The 18,540-nt window shown below is 41.2% G+C and overlaps 1 protein-coding gene across 1 annotated transcript in view; it reads right to left on the bottom strand.

Moving 5' to 3' along the window:
• The window catches only part of DNAJC12 (DnaJ heat shock protein family (Hsp40) member C12), a 44,969-nt gene that overhangs the window by 19,522 nt on the left and 6,907 nt on the right, over positions 1-18,540 (bottom strand). Inside the window, exon 2 of the mRNA XM_050803011.1 lies at positions 10,519-10,597. Within this exon, the coding sequence (XP_050658968.1) occupies positions 10,519-10,597 (79 nt within the window). The remainder of the gene's footprint in view (positions 1-10,518; positions 10,598-18,540) is intronic.

Raw genomic sequence — 18,540 nt, 5'->3', positions numbered from 1 at the left:
GAGGCCGAGGTGGGTGGATCACGAGGTCAGGAATTCAAGACCAGCCTGGCCAAGATGGTGAAATCCCGTCTCTGCTAAAAACACACAAAAAAGAAATAGCTGGAGGTGGAGGCAGGCGCCTGTAATCCTAGCTACTCGGGAGGCTGAGGGAGAGAATTGCTTGAACCTGGGAGGTGGAGGTTGCAGTGAGCCGAGACTGTGCCACAGGACTCCAGTCTGGGTGACAGAGCGTACACTCCATCTCAAAAAAAAAAAAAAAAAAAAAAATCAGCCGGGCATGCTAGTGCACGCCTGTAATCCCAGCTACTCAGGAGCCTGAGGCAGGAGAATCATTGAAACCTGTGAGGCGGAGCTTGCAGGCAGCCAAGTTCGCACTACTGCACTCCAGCCTGTGCGACAGAGCAAGATTCCATCTCAAAACAAACAAAAATTCACATGTTGAATTCCTAACTCCCAAAATGATAGTATTAGGAGATGGGGCTTTTGAGATATGATTAGGTCATGAGGGTGGAACCCTCACGAATGGAATCAGTGCCCTCATAAAAGAAACCCAGACGACTTGCTCACGCTGTTTCCCCCATGCGAAAACACAGCAAGAAGACAATTAGCTGAGCACGGCGGCAGGTGCCTGTAATCCCAGCTATTCGGGAGGCTGAGGCAGGAGAATCGCATGAATCTGAGAGGTGGACGTTGCAGTGAGCCAAGATCACACCACTGCACTCCAGCCTAGACGACAGAGCAAGACTCCAAAAAAATAAAAAAATCAATATACAAATAATATCAGTGATGTCTCTACACATTAGCAATGAACAATCTGAAGGCGAAATTAAGAAAATTCCATTTATAAGAGCATCAAGAGCCAGACACGGTGGCTCATGCCTGTAGTCCAGCACTTTGGGAGTCCCAGGCGGGCGGATCATGAGGTCAGGAGTTCGAGACCAGCCTGGCCAACATGGTGACACCCCGTCTCTACTAAATATACAAAAAAAAAAAAAAATTAGTTGGGCATGGTGGCAGGTGCCTGTAATCCCAGCTACTCAGGAGGCTGAGGCAGGAGAATCACTTGAACCTGGGAGGCAGAGGTTGCAGCGAGCTGAGACCACATCATTAATCTGCCTGGGCGACAGAGCAAGACTTTTTCTCAAAAGAAAAAAAAAAAAGCTTCAAGGAGAATATAATATTTTTTAAAAATTGAACAAAAGAAGGAACTACACAATATTGTCAAAAGACGCTAAAAAAGATCTAAATAAATGAAAAGACATCCCATGTTCATAAAGATTTACTATTGCTAAAATGATAATAACTCCCCAAACTGATCTGCAGATTCAACATAATCGCTATCAAAATCCCAGTTGCCTTTTTTGCAGAAATTGACAATCTAGTCCTAAAATCTGTTTGCAAATACAAGGGACCCAGAATTGCCAAAAATAACTCTTGAAAAAAATAAGAGCAAAGTTGGAGAATTCACACCTCTGAATTTCAAAACTTATACTACAAGGCTACAGTAGTGAAAACAGTGTGGTACTAACATAAGGATAGACATACTTATAAATGGAATAGAATTGAGAATCCAGAAACAAACCCCTCACATTTACAGTCAATTGATTTCAACAAGAGTGCCAAGACAATTTAATGAAGAAAAATCAGTCTTTTCAACAAATGGTGCTAGGACAACTGAATATCAATATATAAAAAGCATGAATTTAGATTTCTACCTTAAGCTATAAACAAATATTGACTCAAATGGATCACAGATCCAAATGTAAGAGTTAAAAACATAAAAAAACTGAGAAAAAAACATAGGAATAAATCTTTGTGACCTCAGCTTAGGCAAGAGCTCCTTAGATATGACACCAAAAGCACAAGCAACAAAAGAAATAGATAAATTGGACTACATCAAAATTAAAACTTTTGTGTCTCAAAGAATACCATGAACAAAGTGAAATGACAAGCCATGGAATGGGAAAAAATATTTGCAAATAATATATCTGATAAGGTACTTATATCTAGAATTTATAAAGAATATTTACAACTCAATAAGAAGACAAATAACTCAAATGCAAAATGGACAAAAGGCTTGAATGAACATTTCTCCAAAGAAGATATACAAATAGCCAATAAGCACCTGAAAAGATCCTGAGCAGAATTAGTCCACGAGGAAATACAAATCAAAACCATAGTGAGATACCACTTTATACCTACTAGGATGGCTAAAATTAAAGGATAATAATTGTCTAGAATGTGAAAAAGTTGGAATTGTCACACGTGACAGGTAGGAATGTAAAGTGGTATAGCCACTTTGAAAAGCAGTTTGGCTGTTCTTCAAAAATATTAAGCAGAGTTGCCATATGACCCAACTTTTATAATCCTAGGTATATATCCATGAGAATTGAAAACATATGTCCACACAAAAACTAGCATATAATAGCAGCATTATTCATAATAGTCAAAAGTGAAAATAACACAAATGTCCATCAACTGTGAATTGATAAACAAAATATGGTATATCCACATAAAAGAATTATCATCCAGCCATAAAAAGGAATGAAATGTTGACATGTGCTACAACATGAATGAGTCTTGAAAATATGCTAAATGAGGCTGGGTGCAGTGGCTCATGCCTGTAATCCCAGCACTTTGGGAGGCTGAGATGGGCAGATCACCTGAGGTCAGGAGTTCGAGACCAGCCTGACCAGCATGGAGAAACCCCATCTATATTAAAAATACAAAATAAGCCGGGCATGGTGGTGCATGCCTGTAATCCCAGTTACTTGGGGAGGCTGAGGCAGGAGAATCGCTTGAACCCAGGAGGTGGAGGTTTCGGTGAGCCATAATCATGCCATTGCACTCCAGCCTGGGCAACAAGAACAATACTTAGTCTCAAAAAAAAAAAAAAAAAGATGGGGCTATTGAACGCTACAGGAAAATAAATGAATGAATAAAAGTATCTCGCCATAGCAGCTTGGTCCAGTGAGAGCAATCCTTCCTGTTGCTGACGACAATGTAAATGTCCCATTATATAAATGAGATGTCACTTTTTCCAATGGGAATAAAAAGCTTATTAAATTACCACCAAGGATGCACATGCCACTTGCTACTCGTGTGGTGCTTGTAAAAATTTATGTATTTATCTGTGAGTCACCTTCGTCATTGTTGGCTTCACTTTCCAGAATTCCCAGAATGAAAGAAGCTGCTTAGAATTATTCTGATGTAAGTCCCTCAACAACAGTTGATAAGCAGAAAGAAAAAAGAAACCTTATCTTTCCTATAACACGACCTTTCTCTTGTTCCATCCACTTCACCACATTTAACAAAGGTAAGTTTGGGTTTATATTTTTCCATTAATGTAGCAATTAATCAAATGAGTCACACAAGGTAAACACGTGCCAGTTCTGGGAAGAGAGATCTCATTTTGTAAGCTTATATGAGCAAATGATGCTGCAAGTCTTGCGAGACATTCTGATTTAACTCCTGGGTCTACCTTCAAAATACAGAGGTTATTTTAAATTCATATTTCACAATAGAATTTGCATTATAACAGTCACATTTTAAATGTATGCTATTTACAATTACTTGAGAAATAATAATGATATGATGTCAAAATACGCTTTGAAAAAATCTGGAAGAAAATATACCAACTGTTAATAGTAGTTCACTATCAGGGAAAGATAAAAGCAGACTTTTTCTTCCAATTTATTTATTAATTATATTACTTTTATTCTATGGGGAAAAACAGTAAAGACTGTAAAGTTAAAAAAAAAAATTGAGACATTAAAAGATATTAGTTAACAAAGGATAAATTGTTCCCCTTCTTCTAATATCCAAATGTCTTTGAAGTTTGCACATCAGTAACAAAAATGCCATTCCACAGGTTCTTAATTTAGTCTGAAGTTTACTTTCTTTCTTTTTTTTTTTTTGAGACAGAGTCTCTATAGCCCAGGCTGGAGCACTGTGGCATGATCTCACCTCACTGCAACCACCGCCTCCTGGGTTCATGTGATTCTCCTGCCTCAGCCTCCACAGTAGCTGGGATTACAGGCACCCACCAACACACTCAGCTAATTTTTTGTACTTTTAGTAGAGACGAGGTTTCACCATGTTGACCAGGCTTGTCTCAAACTCCTGACCTCACATGATCTGCTCACCTCAGCCTCCCAAAGTGCTGGGATTACAGGTGTGAGCCTTCACACCCAGCCTTAGGTCTACTTTCTTCATAGCCATGGAGAAGTTAATAAAGTGTTAATCTGAAACAGTTACTGTCACCCACACAAAGCGCTGGCATGAGCACCCGCCAGGAGCTCTGGGGATCAGGGACACTATTTCTATAGCAAAGTCAGTCCTGTCTGCCGCACCCACGTCTGCAGAGCGGAAGGGATTTCTAGTGGCCTTAGATTTACTTTTTTTTTTTTTTTCAGGGAATAAAAGAATGATCTAATCATTACTTATAAAAAGAGAAAACTATCCCATCATGTGAAATGTCTACCTTGGGCTGCTACATAAAAGCAAGGAAAGACAATCCACTGAATTAAAATTGCCAGCATCCATTAAGCACTTCCCACATGCGGGACTCTTCATTTAATCTTCACAGCAGATGCTTGGAGTAATATACTACTAATCTATCTGCTTTACCTACAAGAATGCTGAGGCTCAGAAAGATTGCCCAAGATCAACTAGACTGTAAGTGGAATGGGAGCAATCCAGACAAACAAGCCTGTGTTTATATCCATTACTCCATCATGCTACCACATCAGTAATTTCAATGGCAACAGTTCAGGCTATATTTAGCGGACCAAAAAGGTATAGATATGAGTTTAATTTCTCCTACCCAAAGTTCCTCTACTGTCTAGCTTTTCACCTTAATTAGATACATTTCACAATCTGTCCACTATATTCTGGATTTCCATCAAGCTAAACTTCAGTATCCAAGTGAATTTTTAAAGATATTTTGAGGTTGGGTGCAGTGGCTCACTCCTGTAATCCTGGCACTTTGGGGGGCTGACGCAGGTGGATCACTTGAGGTCAGGTGTTTGAGACCATCCTGGCCAACATGGTGAAACCCCGTTTCCACTAAAAATACAAAAATCAGCTGGGCGTGGTGGCACACGCTTATAGTTCCAGCTACTCGGGAGGCTGAGGCAAGAGAATCACTTAAACCCAGGAGACAGAAGTTGAAGTGAGCTGAGATTGTGCCACTGCACTCCAGCCTGGGCGACAGAGCAAGACTCTGTCCTGCCCAGAAAATAAAAAAATAGATTTTGAAATAGTCTGGCCAGGCACAGCAGCTGATTCCTGTAATCCCAGCACTTTGGGAGGCCAAGGAAGGAAGACTGCTTGAGTCCAGGAGTTTGAGACCAGCCTGGGCAACATGGCAAAACCCCGTCTGTACTAAAAATACAAAAAAATTACCCAGGTGTGGTGACACGCATGTGTGGTCCCAGCTACTCGGGAAGCTGAGGTGGGAGAATTGCTTGAGCCTGGGAGGTTGAGGCTGCAGTGAACCAAGATTGCACCACTGCACTCCAGCCTGGGAGACAGAGCGAGATCCTGTCTCATATGTATGTTTGAAATACTTTCATCATTAAGTAACCTTAATCATCCAAGTGTATAAAGATCCACATAAATGTTCAGAAAGTTGTATTAATGAAAACTGAGTAAACGGATGCTTAAATAGATTTAAAAACACCCTCTACCCAAAGGTTGAATCATATATCAAATGCATGCCTGACTAGAGAAGATATTGATGTCTGTGTGCCTTTTCATTTTAAACAATATTTACACAGTCCAGTGTTTCTTTGAACAAGACGCCTTAGGCAGCCCATACATGAAAACCCCCATCACTATGGCAACTAGAAATGGCAATAATTACACAGTGATTCATCATGTATCCTGAATAAAGATTGTTTGTCAGGGACAGAGAAACAACTCACAGTCATGCTTCACTGAAAAGAACCCAGTTAAAGAATAACCTGGGTGGTGGTTGTTTTTAAGTATTTATCAAATTTTTATAATTTTTTTTTTTTTTTTTTTTTTTGAGACACAGTTTCACTCTTGTTACCCAGGCTGGAGTGCAGTGGCATGATCTCGGCTCACTACAATATCTGCCTCCTGGGTTCAAGCGATTCTCCTGCCTCAGCCTCCCAAGTAGCTAGGATTATAGGCATGCGACACCACGCCCAGCTAATTTTGCGTTTTTAGTAAAGACAGAGTTTCACCATGTTGGTCAGGCTGGTCTCAAATTCCTGACCTCACATGAACCACCCACCTTGGCCTCTCAAAGTGCTAGGATTACAGGCGTGAGCCACCGAACCTGACCTAAATTTTTGTAATTTTATGCTAGGACACCTATCTTAATATTAACTCCAGTTCAGACAGGTAGTTAATATGTCCTCTAAAGAAATGTTTGTGCCAGGGGCCGGGCGCGGTGGCTCATGCCTGTAATCCCAGCACTTTGGGAGGCCGAGGCGGGCGGATCACAAGGTCAGGAGATCGAGACCATCCTGGCTAACACGGTGAAACTCCATCTCTACTAAAAATACAAAAAAATTAGCCGAGCATGGTGGTGGGCGCCTGTAGTCCCAGCTACTCAGGAGGCTGAGGCAGGAGAATGGCATGAATACGGGAGGCGGAGCTTGCAATGAGTGGAGATAGCGCCACTGTACTCCAGACTGGGCGACAGAGTGAGACTCTGTCTCAAAAAAAAAAAAAAAAAAAGAAATGTTCAGGCCCAGCTGGGTAGCTCATGCCTATAATCCCAGCCCTTTGGGAGGCTGAGGCAGGCGGATCACCGGTGGTTGGGAAATCAAGACCAGCCTGGCAAACATGGTGAAACCCCTTTTGCACCAAAAATACAAAAATTAGCCAGGTGTGATGGCTCATGCCTGTAATCCCAGCTTCTCAGGAGGCTGAGGGACAAGAATTGTTTGAACCTGGGAAGCGGAGGTTGCAGTGAGCCGAGATTGTGCCATGGCACTCCAGCCTGGGCAACAGAGTGAGACTGATGCAAAAAAAAAAAAAAGAGAGAGAGAGAGAAATGTTTATGCATTCACTTATTCAAGAAATTGTGCAGAATAGATGTCCTCTTCAGTAAGTGGCACACTAGGGGCACACAACTGTGAACAAGACAAGCAGGGCGTCTGCCTTACTGAGCTTCCAGAATGACTAATAAGTAAACATGCAATAAGGAGACAGTGTGACACACAGTCTGCTGCCTGACGTACAGGGTGCTCTTGGTAGGTGGGACACACGGGACTTCCCAACTGATGGTCAGCTGAGACCTGACACAGAAACACAACCTGGCCAAGTAGTCAGGGACATGTGTGAGCCACAGAGTGTTCCAGGCAGAAAGCATCAAGCATAGAGGGCTGGGGTATAGAAAGAGCAGGGCACATGAAGGAACTATTGTAGTTCTGAGTGGCTGAAACATGAAATTCTAGGCACAGCAAAGGAAAGCAAAAGGGGATGGAGAATTAAGGTACACAGCATGAAGGGATTTGTGCCTAAATTATCAACAATGACAAAGGATGAACTACCGCACAGTACATCACAGACATAATGCGAAGCGAAAGAAGCTACACACAAAAGAGTACATACCGTATGATTTGATTTATATGAAATCCAAAACTGCAAAACTAGTCAATGGTGATAGAGATCAAAAAATGAGAGAGGGTGCTGACTTTGAACAAGAAGTGAAAGGGATTTCTGGGGTGCGAAGATGTTCCACATCTGTCTGGGCAGTGGTTAACCCGGTTATACATATGCACAAATTTATCAAGCTCACACTTATTATTTGCTCATGGTGCCTTAAACAAGTTAATAAAAAGGATAAAAAAAACCAAATGAGCAGAAGCAATAGTTAAATATCGAACAAAAGATTACCTCACATATAGAAAAATGATCTGTTTTTGCAAATCAAAGGAATCAATGATTTCTAGAGAAAATAAATAAAGAACTTGAAGACAAGGAAAACATTTTCTTTTTTTTTTTTCTTTTCTTTTTTTTGAGATGAAGTTTCGCTCTTGTTGCCCAGGCTGGAGTGCAATGGCGCAACCTCTGCTCACCACAACCTCCACCTCCTGGGTTCAAGCAGTTGCCCTGCCTCAGCCTCCCGAGTAGCTGGGATTACAGGCATGCGCCACTACACCTGGCTAATCTTGTATTTTTAGTAGAGTCAGGGTTTCTCCATGTTGGTCAGGCTGGTCTTGAACTCCCGACCTCAGGTGATCCGCCTACCTCAGCCTCCCAAAGTGCTGGAATTACAGGCGTGAGCCACCGTGCCCACTCAAAGAAAACATTTTCTAAATAAAGAAGAGTTTGGATTTGTGCCATGTGGAATTATAGATAGGTCTTAGTATGATATTATCCTTGTAGAAAAATCACATATACTCACATGCTATATGCATATAGTAAACATAACCATCAAATTTAAGATATAAGGCCAGGCGCAGTGGCTCACACCTGTAATCCCAGCACTTTGGGAGGCCAAGGCGGGCAGATCACCTGAGGTCGGGAGTTCGAGACCAGCCTGACTAACATGGAGAAATGCCGTCTCTATTAAAAATACAAAATTATCTGGGCATGGTGGTGCATGCCTGTAATACCAGCTACTCTGGAGGCTGAGGCAGGAGAATCGCTTGAACCCAAGAGCCAGAGGTTGCAGTGAGCCAATATCGTGCCATTGCACTCCAGCCTGGGCAATAAGAGCAAAACTCCGTCTCAAAAAAAAAAAAATTAAGATATAATATTACCTACCCTGAGGATAAAATCAGAGTAAGGAAACACAAGAGACTTCAACTGCACTGGTAAAGTTTTAAGCTGGGTGGAACATATGTGGACACTTGTTAGAGTATTCTTTATTCCTTTTTGTGCGTATTATTTTCTTCCATAATTAAAAAGAAAAATCTGCAATGAGAAGCACTTAAAGAATGCTGTAGCAATCCAGGCACGAAATGATGAGGGCTTACCTACAGCAATGGCACCCAGGATGAAGGGAGGAGGACACAGTGGAAAGAGACCCGGAAGGTAAAGCAACAGTGTTTGGCAATTGCCCAGATATGGACATGAGGGAGAGGAAGGAGACAAGGCTTCCATGACACCACCTGAATGGATGGTGGTGTCATTCATAGAGATGGGATAACAGAAAAATAAACAAGATTTCAGAGGGGGTGATAAGACAATAATGAGTCTAATTTTTGACAGGGTGACTTTGAAATGTTTCCAAATGGAAATTTCCCAGAAACAGTCAAAACTACAGTCTTAACATGGGGAGTGAGAACTAGGTTAAGGATAGATTTGGGGGCCATCAAAAGAGCTGGTGATTTAAGCTACAGACCTGGACAAGACTTCAGGAGAAAATGGGGAGTGGGCTCAGAAGAGAGCTTAGGAGGGAACCTTGGGGCAACAGAGGAGTCACAAAGGAGACTGAGAGAAAGCAGCCCAAAGAGGCTGGGGGAGAACCACGAGTGCATAGTATCCTGACAGCTAGGAGAAAAAACCTTTCTTTCAAGGAGGAAGGTATGGTCACCAGGGCCAAATTTTGATGCAAGTTCAGGAGAGATAAGTACCAAAAGGTAACCACTAGATTTGATACTCAGGCAGTCCTTGGTTTATTTCTGAGAAACTAGGGAAGTCAGAGTGGAATAAATGGAAAAATAGGGAGAAGGGAAATAGGGACATCAACTGTGGACTTCTTTTTCAGGAAGTCTGGGTCTAAAGAGAAGAAGAGAGGCAGGGAAGTAGAGAAGAGAGACAGGTTGCCGAAGGATTATTGGTTTGTTCACATTTTTCACAAGCCTGGATAGGCATAAGCATATTTAAGTGATAGTGAAGGAAAGAAACAAAAGTATGACTATATGGATATATTCGGGTTCCCAATAACGAAGAAATCACAAGTTTCTCATCAAGACAACCGCCTAGCCGGATACACACCTGTAATCCCAGCACTGGGAGGCCGAGGCGGGCGGATCACTTGAAGTCAGGAGTTCGAGACCAGCCTGCCCAACATAGTGAAACCCTGTCTACTAAAAAAATACAAGGAAAAAAAAAATTAGCTGGGCATGGTGGTGCGCACCCGTAGTCCCAGCTACTCGGGAGGCTGAGGCAGGAGAATCGCTTGAGCCCGGGAGCCAGAGGTTGCAGTGAGCCATGATCGCACCATAGCACTCCAGCCTGGGTGACAGAGACTCTGTCTCAAAAAAAAAACAAAACAAAACAAAACAAAGACAACCACCTGGTTACAAATATACTTAAGTTATGTTAACACTCAATAACTGGTGAAATAAAGCATGAACTAGAAGAATTTTAAACCACAAAGCAACACATTATAGCAGAAAGAAAAATGGATCTTAAACGACTACTGTTAGAAAAGATCCTGCACAGCCTTCTCCCTTTCTATCATCCAATAATGCAAAGAAAGAATATGTTTCAGCATAATAGACAAGAAAAAATTAAGTTACTATTCACTGGCTTTTGGTTCTATATACTACTCATTTTCTTGAGAAATAGCCTTTATTAAATTCTTACCAGCTTTGGGGTTTTCAGGATGCTTGTCTGGGTGACATTCCAGAGCTCTGACTTTAAATTCTGCCAGGATTTGTTCAACCTAAAACAAAAATCAGTGTTTAAAATAAGGTGTCATGCCAGGCACAGTGGCTCACGCCTGTAATCTCAACACTTTGGGAGGCTGAGGCAAGCAGATTGCCAGGAATAAGACCAGCCTGGACAACAAAGCGAGATCCAGTCTCTACAAAATATAAAATAATTAGCTGGGCATGGTGACACATGCCAGTAGTCCCATTTACTTGGAAGGCTAAGGCAGGAGGACCCCTTGAGCCCAGGAGTTCAAGGCTGCAGTGAGCTATGATGGCACCACTGCACTCCTGCCTGGGTAACACAGCAAGACCCTATCTCAAAAAAAAAAAAAGGTCAAACTTAAATGTCATAAAGGAAGAAGTTGGGGCATCAATCCTCCCCAAAACAGCCATGATCGACCCAACTTTTTTTGATCCCTATATTTCTATTTTGACTTTTTCCTCTAAGAAATAATTTCCTCAATAACGAAATTCAGAAAGCATCCAATAAACGCTCCTACTGAAATAGTTGTTGTGATGACAATTTAACTACTTAATTTAAATGATGGCCCAAGAGATCTATGAGCTCAAAATATTTAAATATCCAGGCCAGACATGGTGGCTCACACCTGTCATCCCAGCACTTTGGGAGGCTGAGGCGGGCAGATCACAAGGTCAGGAGTTCGAGGCCAGCCTAGCCAACATGGTGAAACCCTGTCTCTACTAAAACTACAAAAATTAGCCAGATGTGGTAGCAGGTGCCTGTAATCGCAGCTACTCGGGAGGCTGAGGCAGGAGAATCGCTTGAACCTGGGAGGCAGAGGTTGCAGTGAGCCAAGATCACACCACTGCACTCCAGCCTGGACGACACAGTGAAACTCTGTCTCTAAATAAATAAATGAATACATACATACATACATACATAGATACATACATACATACCCAAAATGGTCAGGTAGGTTTCTCCTAGGAATATATAAAATATCCAAATTCTTCAAAGATGCTTAGCCACCATTACTCAAGGATAACTGTCTCTGAATTATAAGTTATAATTTACAAATTATCTATTACAAAGCTCCTTCTTCCTGTCTTTTGGTCTCTTTTTTATTAATAATTTCAGAATTAAATGAAAAAGAACATAATCTAAACGTGATAATTTTATTACCAATTAGGAGCTTCATTAGAGATTTTGATTTGGAAAACAGAAACTCCAGCCCAAACTAAAATGAGATTTGAGCAGCATCAATGATTTGATTTGATTTCACTTACCCATCTAATCCCTATTATCATGAATTATTAAGACTTGGGTTTATTAATTATAATTGCAATGACAGCAGCGGGAAACAATAGTGGTTATGTGGCTCTAGAATCTGACTGCTTGGTTTTATTTTATTTATTTTTATTTTATTTATTTATTTATTTATTTTTGAGACAGAGTCTCGCTCTGTCACCCAGTCTGGAGTGCAGTGGTGCGATCTCGGCTCACTGCAACCTCCACCTCCTGGCTTCAAGTGATTCTCCTGCCTCAGCCTCCCGAGTAGCTGGGATTACAGGTGCCCACCACCACACCTGGCTAGTTTTTGTATTTTTAGTAGAGATTTACTAGAGATTTCGTAGGGGTTTCACTATGTTGGCCAGGCTGGTCTCGAACTCCTGACCTTAGGTGATCCCCCGCCTCAGCCTCTCAAAGTGCTGGGATTATAGGCATGAGCCACCGCACCTGGGCAGATGGCTTGGTTTGAAATCCCAGTTCTGCCACAAGGCTTTAGGCAAGTTACATAACATCCATGTGTCTAGGTTTACTCATCTTTACATCAGATGAATAATATAAGTAGAGCACTTAACACAAAACCTGATCATCATAAGAACTCAATAATAGTGGCTATTATTAAATATAGGCGGTTAAAGTCTAAAGTCATTCAGATAGTTACTAAAAAGAGCTGAGTTTTTTGTTAACTGAACAGTCAAACTTTGTTTTTTCTTTCTTTTTTTTTTCTTTTCAGAGACAGTCTCGCTATGTCACCCAGGCTGGAGTGCAGTGGCTATCCACAGGCACGATCCCACTACTGATCAACACAGGTGTTTTGACCTGCTCCATTTCCAACCTGGGCTGGTTCACCCCTCCTTAAGCAACCTAGTGGTCCCCCACTCCCAGGAGGTCAGCATATTGATGCTGAACTTAGTGTGGACAGCCCGTTGGCGCAGCATGACAGCCCAGAACTCCTGGGCTCAAGTGATCCTTTTGGTTCAGCCTCCCAAGGAGCTGGGATTACGGGCATGTGTCACCATGCCCTATGGCCAAATTCATCAGGCTTAGGAAATTATCATGGGGTTCCATATTTACTAACCACTAATAAGTGAAAACAAATTAGCTCTTGTTTGAGAAATTAAATCTCAAGCACCTTAGCTGAATATTGTCAAAGGATTCATGGTAGAAACATATTTTTATCAGTTCCATGTCATCATTAGTCAACTCGCATAAGGAATGTCTTCACTTTTACAACCCAAGTCAGACTGTATTAGATAGGCATATGTATAAAACCCAGACTAATAACTCTATTATTTTCTTTGTTAAACTTCTGAGAACACCTATGAATAATAGGAAAAGATGACTTCCTGTTAGGAACTATAATTAACTATGTGTTTCCTCTTTCTGGGTGCTGTCTTTAACCATCAGTCACCATAACCTGCTTATATAACAAATAAAACTGAGAATTAGACTTGTTTTTAAATTTTAAATTATTAAATATTCTATAGAGTGTAGTAGTAAGCATTTTTAAATTAGTAAGTCATTTATAAATACTTACAAACTCTCTTTGAAAAACATTCTATCACTACAGAAAAAAAGTGAAAAAGTCAAAATCCTTTTATTCCTCATTCAAGGAATATACCCAGGAGAACACGTTATATCCTTGAAGACACACCTTTTTTTCTTTTTTTTTTTTTTTTTTGAGTCAGCATCTTGTTCTGTCACCCAGGCTGGAGTGCAGTGGTGCCATTTTGGTTCACTGCAACCTCCACCTCCTGAGCTCAGGCAATCCTCCCACCTCAGCCTCCCAAAAAGCTGGGACTACAGACATGGGCAACCACACCCAGCTGATTTTGTATGTTTTGTAGAGATAGGGTTTTACCATGTTGTCCACTCCTGGGCCCAAGCAATCCGCCTGCCTTGGCTTCCCAAAGTGCTGGGATTACAGGCATGAGTCACCACACCTGGCCTAAAGATGCACTTTTAATGCATTTATATATATGCATATGTATATATATCTTAGGGCTTTTAAATAATATAAATAGATAAAATTATACCTATATATCAAAGGTAGAAAGTTTTGGGGTTTTATTGTTGCTGCTGTTTTATTTTTTAATTTCTATCCCACTAGAAAACATTCTGGGCTGGGTGCAGTGGCTCATGCCTATAATCCCTGCACTTTGGGAGGCTGAGGTGGGTGGACCACTTGAGGTCAGGAGCCTGGCCAACATGGTGAAACTCTGTCTCTACTAAAAATACAAAAATTAGCTGGGCATGGTGGCATGAGCCTGTAATCCCAGCTACTCGGGAGGCTGGGGTAGGAGAATTCCTTGAGCCCAGGAGGTGGAGATTGCAGTGAGCTGAGATTTTGACACTGCACTCTAGCCTGGGTGACAGAGCAGGGCTCTGTCTCAAAAAAAAAAAAAAAAAAAAATTCTGTGCTGGGCACAGTGGCTCATGCCTGTAATCCCAGCACTTTGGGAGGCCGAGGTGGGTGGATCACCTGAGGTCAGGAGTTAGAGACCAGCCTGACCAACATGGTGAAATCTTATCTCTACTAAAATATAAAAATTAGCCAGGCGTGGTAACAGCCGCCTATAATCTCAGCTACTCAGGAGGCTGAGGTTGGAGAATTGCTTGAACCCAGGAGGCAGAGGGTGCAGTGAGCCGAGATCATGCCATTGCACTCCAGCCTGGGCAACAAGAGTGGAACTCCATCTCAAAAAAAAAAAATTCCAGTATTTAGTACATAGAAGCAAATGTGTCAAAATGGTTGATTCTCAGTTTGTTTACATGCATGATTGTTATTTTCTTCTTTATATTTTCTAGGTTTTAACAAATTCATATTTTAAAAAAATAAGAAAGTCTTTTTCTTTCTTATATTATTTTTCATAGCTTTACTATCATAAAGTTTATTACAAAGCTCCCACAGAGCTGGCTTTATGTAAACTGGTAAAGTGGGTTAGTTTATCTTGAACACATTGTATTTATCTTCTGGTCTCCCTACTCCATGTGCCCACTGCCAAGTACAGTCCGTTGGAGCTGACGCCCTCCATGTCAAGGTCCACCAAATCCTGCCTTCCTGACCCAAGTCCAGTAGTCTGCAAAACTGCCTACCCTGTTGTCCTGTAAACATACAAAAAATGTTCAACTTTACTCGTAATCAAATAAATCAAAATATCCAAAGGATGGTAATGACCAGTGTTACTGAGAGTGAAAAGAAATGAACATTCATGCTCTCCTGGTGGGGACGTAAATAGGTATAGACTTTCTTGAAAAAAATTGAGACATGTATGTTTGTATGTGTATGTGTATATATGTGTGTGTCTATATATATATAGATATATGTGTGTATTTATCTCTGTATATGTAGATCAGCTCCATGTCATCCTTAGCCAACTCTCATAAGAAATGTCTTCACTTTTACAGTCAAAGTCAGGCTGTATTAGATAGGCATATGTATAAAACCCAGATTAATAACTCTATTATTTTCTTTGTTAAACTTCTGAGAACACCTTCGAATAATAGGAAAAGATGACTTCCTGTTAAGAACTGTAATTAACTATGTGTTTCCTCCTTCTGGGTGCTGTCTTTAACCATCAGTCACCATAACCTGCTTATCTAACAAATAAAACTGAGAATTAGACTTGTTTTTAAATTTTAAAGTGTTAAATATTCTATTTTCTATCTCTCTGTATATAGATACACACATGTATACGAAGAGCCTTTAATTTATTTCCTAGCCTTTGATTCAACAATTCCAATTTTACAAATTTGTCTAAGATAATCAGAGGTAAGAAAAGAATAGCTGTAAGAAGGTCCAAGAATAAAATATAAATTTTAAACAAAAACCTATGACAGAGCAGGAGCACCATTAACTCAGACAAACACCGCCACTTTAAATTCCAGCTCCCTTTCTAGCCTCATGCATTTCAAGGAAATCACTTCTCTTTGAACTGCAAGCAGCCAGAAAGAGCAGACAGTAAAACACAAATAAGACAGCTCAGGCACAGAGGGAGGTGGGGGAAAGTCTCTGGAGTAGCTGCCAAACTTCACCCTCATACAATAGACCCCAGTAAAACAGTGGGCCTTAATAAGCACATTCCTTTCCCTTCAGGTGTACCAAGATAGGGAAGCAAAAAGCAGACTGGAGGGGTATGCCTGCAGCTGCAGAAAGATGTATGGAAACAGACACACAACTCTCCCTCCCAGATAAGCACAACAAAGAGACAGAGAAGCAGTCCAAGCCTCTGATAAACTCTCCCACCCTGAATCCTTAAAAACTCTTAGTCTGTAAGAGAGTGCGTCTCTAACCTAACTCAGCCAGCCGCCCCTCTCAGATTTATTCAAAATAAACCTGTCAGGCCCGGGCGCAGTGGCTCACGCCTGTAATCCCAGCACTTTGGGAGGCCAAGGCGGGTGGATCACGAGGTCAGGAGATTGAGACCATCCTGGATAACACGGTGAAACCCCATCTCTACTAAAAATACAAAAAATTAGCCGGGCGAGGTGGCGGGCGCCTGTAGTCCCAGCTACTCGGGAGGCTGAGGCAGGAGAATGGAGTGAACCTGGGAGGCGGAGCTTGCAGTGAGCCGAGATTGCACCACTGCACTCGAGCTTGGGGGACAGAGCGAGACTCCATCTCAAAAAAATAAAAAATAAAAATAGATAAATAAACCTGTCCCTGTTGACTGTCGAGCCGCCCTTCGTGTTTCTCTCCTCTTTCTTTAATTCTTACGATCTATATGTCCAATAATAGGAAATTTGTTAGAGTTGATTGTAATGTAACTGTAAGTTAGAATACTTCAGTCATTTAAAAAATTATCTTGTCATAAAAGATTTTTAACAACCTGAGAAAATTTAAATAGTTCTATGAGAAAAGGTAAGATATTACGTGCAATATATTATGTTATACTGCATATAATATATAACTATTATGTGCAATTTAAATCCACGTCTTATCTCAAAAGGGATTATGTAACATATATGTATATAATAATGATAATTATTATTATTTTAAATTTATTGACCTGGGTGCAGTGGCTCACACCTGTAATCCAGCACTTTGGGATGCTGAGGCGGGCAGATCACCTGATGTCAGGAGTTCAAGACCAGCCTGGTCAATTGCCAAATGGCAAAACCCTGTCTCTACTAAAAATAAAAAAATAGCCTGGCATGGCCTGTAGTCCCAGCTACTTGGGAGGCTGAGACACAAGAATCGTTTGATCCTGGGAGGTGGAGGTTGCAGTGAGCTGAGATCGCGCCACTGCACTCCAGCCTGAGTGACAGAGCAAGACTGTCTCAAAAAATATTGAAACTTAATATGTGGCAGGCACTTTTCTAAGCACTTTACATAGAGTGTTTCATTTAATTCCCACAACTGTATGAGGTTAATACTATCATTATTCTCATTTTGCAGATTAGGAAGTAGCCAGGCGCGGTGGCTCACGCCTGTAATCCCAGCACTTTGGGAGGCTGAGGCGGGCGGATCACAAGGTCAGGAGATCGAGACCACGGTGAAACCCCGTCTCTACTAAAAATACAAAAAATTAGCCGGGCGCGGTTGTGGGCGCCTGTAGTCCCAGCTACTCGGGAGGCTGAGGCAGGAGAATGGCGTGAACCCGGGAGGCGGAGCTTGCAGTGAGCCGAGATCGCGCCACTGCACTCCAGCCTGGGCGACAGAGCGAGACTCCGTCTCAAAAAAAAAAAAAAAAGGAAGTCAAGACATAGAAAAATTAAGGAATTTTCCCAAGGTCACACAGCTAATAAGTAGCACATCTAGGAACTGAACCCATGTAGTCTGATTCCAAATACATACAAAAATACTCATATAAATACATACACATAGGCCAGGCGTGGTGGCTCACGCCTGTAATCACAACACTTTGGGAGGTCAAGGTGGGCGGATCATGAGGTCAGGAATTCGAGACCACCCTGACCAACATGGTGAAACCTCATCTCTACTAAAGATACAAAAAATTAGCTGGGCATGGTAGCACATGCCTGTAGTCCCAGCTAGTTGGGAGGCTGAGATAGGAGGATTGCTTGAACCCAGGAGGTGGAGGTTGCAGTGAGCTGAGATCGCACCATTGCACTCCAGCCTGGACCACAGGGTAAGAATCCATCTCAAAAATACATACATACATACATACACACATATGCATTTACTTATTTATATACATATACAGATATAGCATATATGCACAGATAATTAACCTGTATAAATCATACTCCAAAATGTTAAACACGTAGGTTAACATTTTTATTTGTGCTTTCTTTGTATTCCACATTTCCTCATTGAACATATATTAATTTTAGAACTTAAATTTAAAACTTAGAAACTTATCTTTTCCATATTCTGCAGCAAAGTATTTTTGTCTAAGCAAGGAAATACTCCAGTGTGCTGTGGAGACTAATCCAATTCCCACTTGGATGAATCTTCTCCAAGATTTCCTAGCCATACAAATGCCCTGTCTCTCCCACAGTGCATTAAAATTATGGCCATCTAGGAAAGCCATTTCAAGCCCCATCTCTTTCTGAAATCTATTCAGATAGACTTTCTTTAATTTCTGCTGCACTTATAGAACAGTACACAGCACAATACTTAATTGTTCTCAAATTGTTTCCTGTGTATTAGCTTTGGCTCCTCAATTGGATACCAGGTTCTTTATACACTAGCACCATGTCTCACCTTTTTAATACTGATTTAATTGATATATATTATTT

The sequence above is a fragment of the Macaca thibetana genome, chromosome 9 (genome assembly GCF_024542745.1).
Source record: "Macaca thibetana thibetana isolate TM-01 chromosome 9, ASM2454274v1, whole genome shotgun sequence".
Lineage (NCBI taxonomy): Eukaryota > Metazoa > Chordata > Mammalia > Primates > Cercopithecidae > Macaca > Macaca thibetana.
The sequence above is the reverse complement of the archived record's forward strand: the minus strand, read 5'-3'. Positions and strand labels throughout refer to the sequence as shown.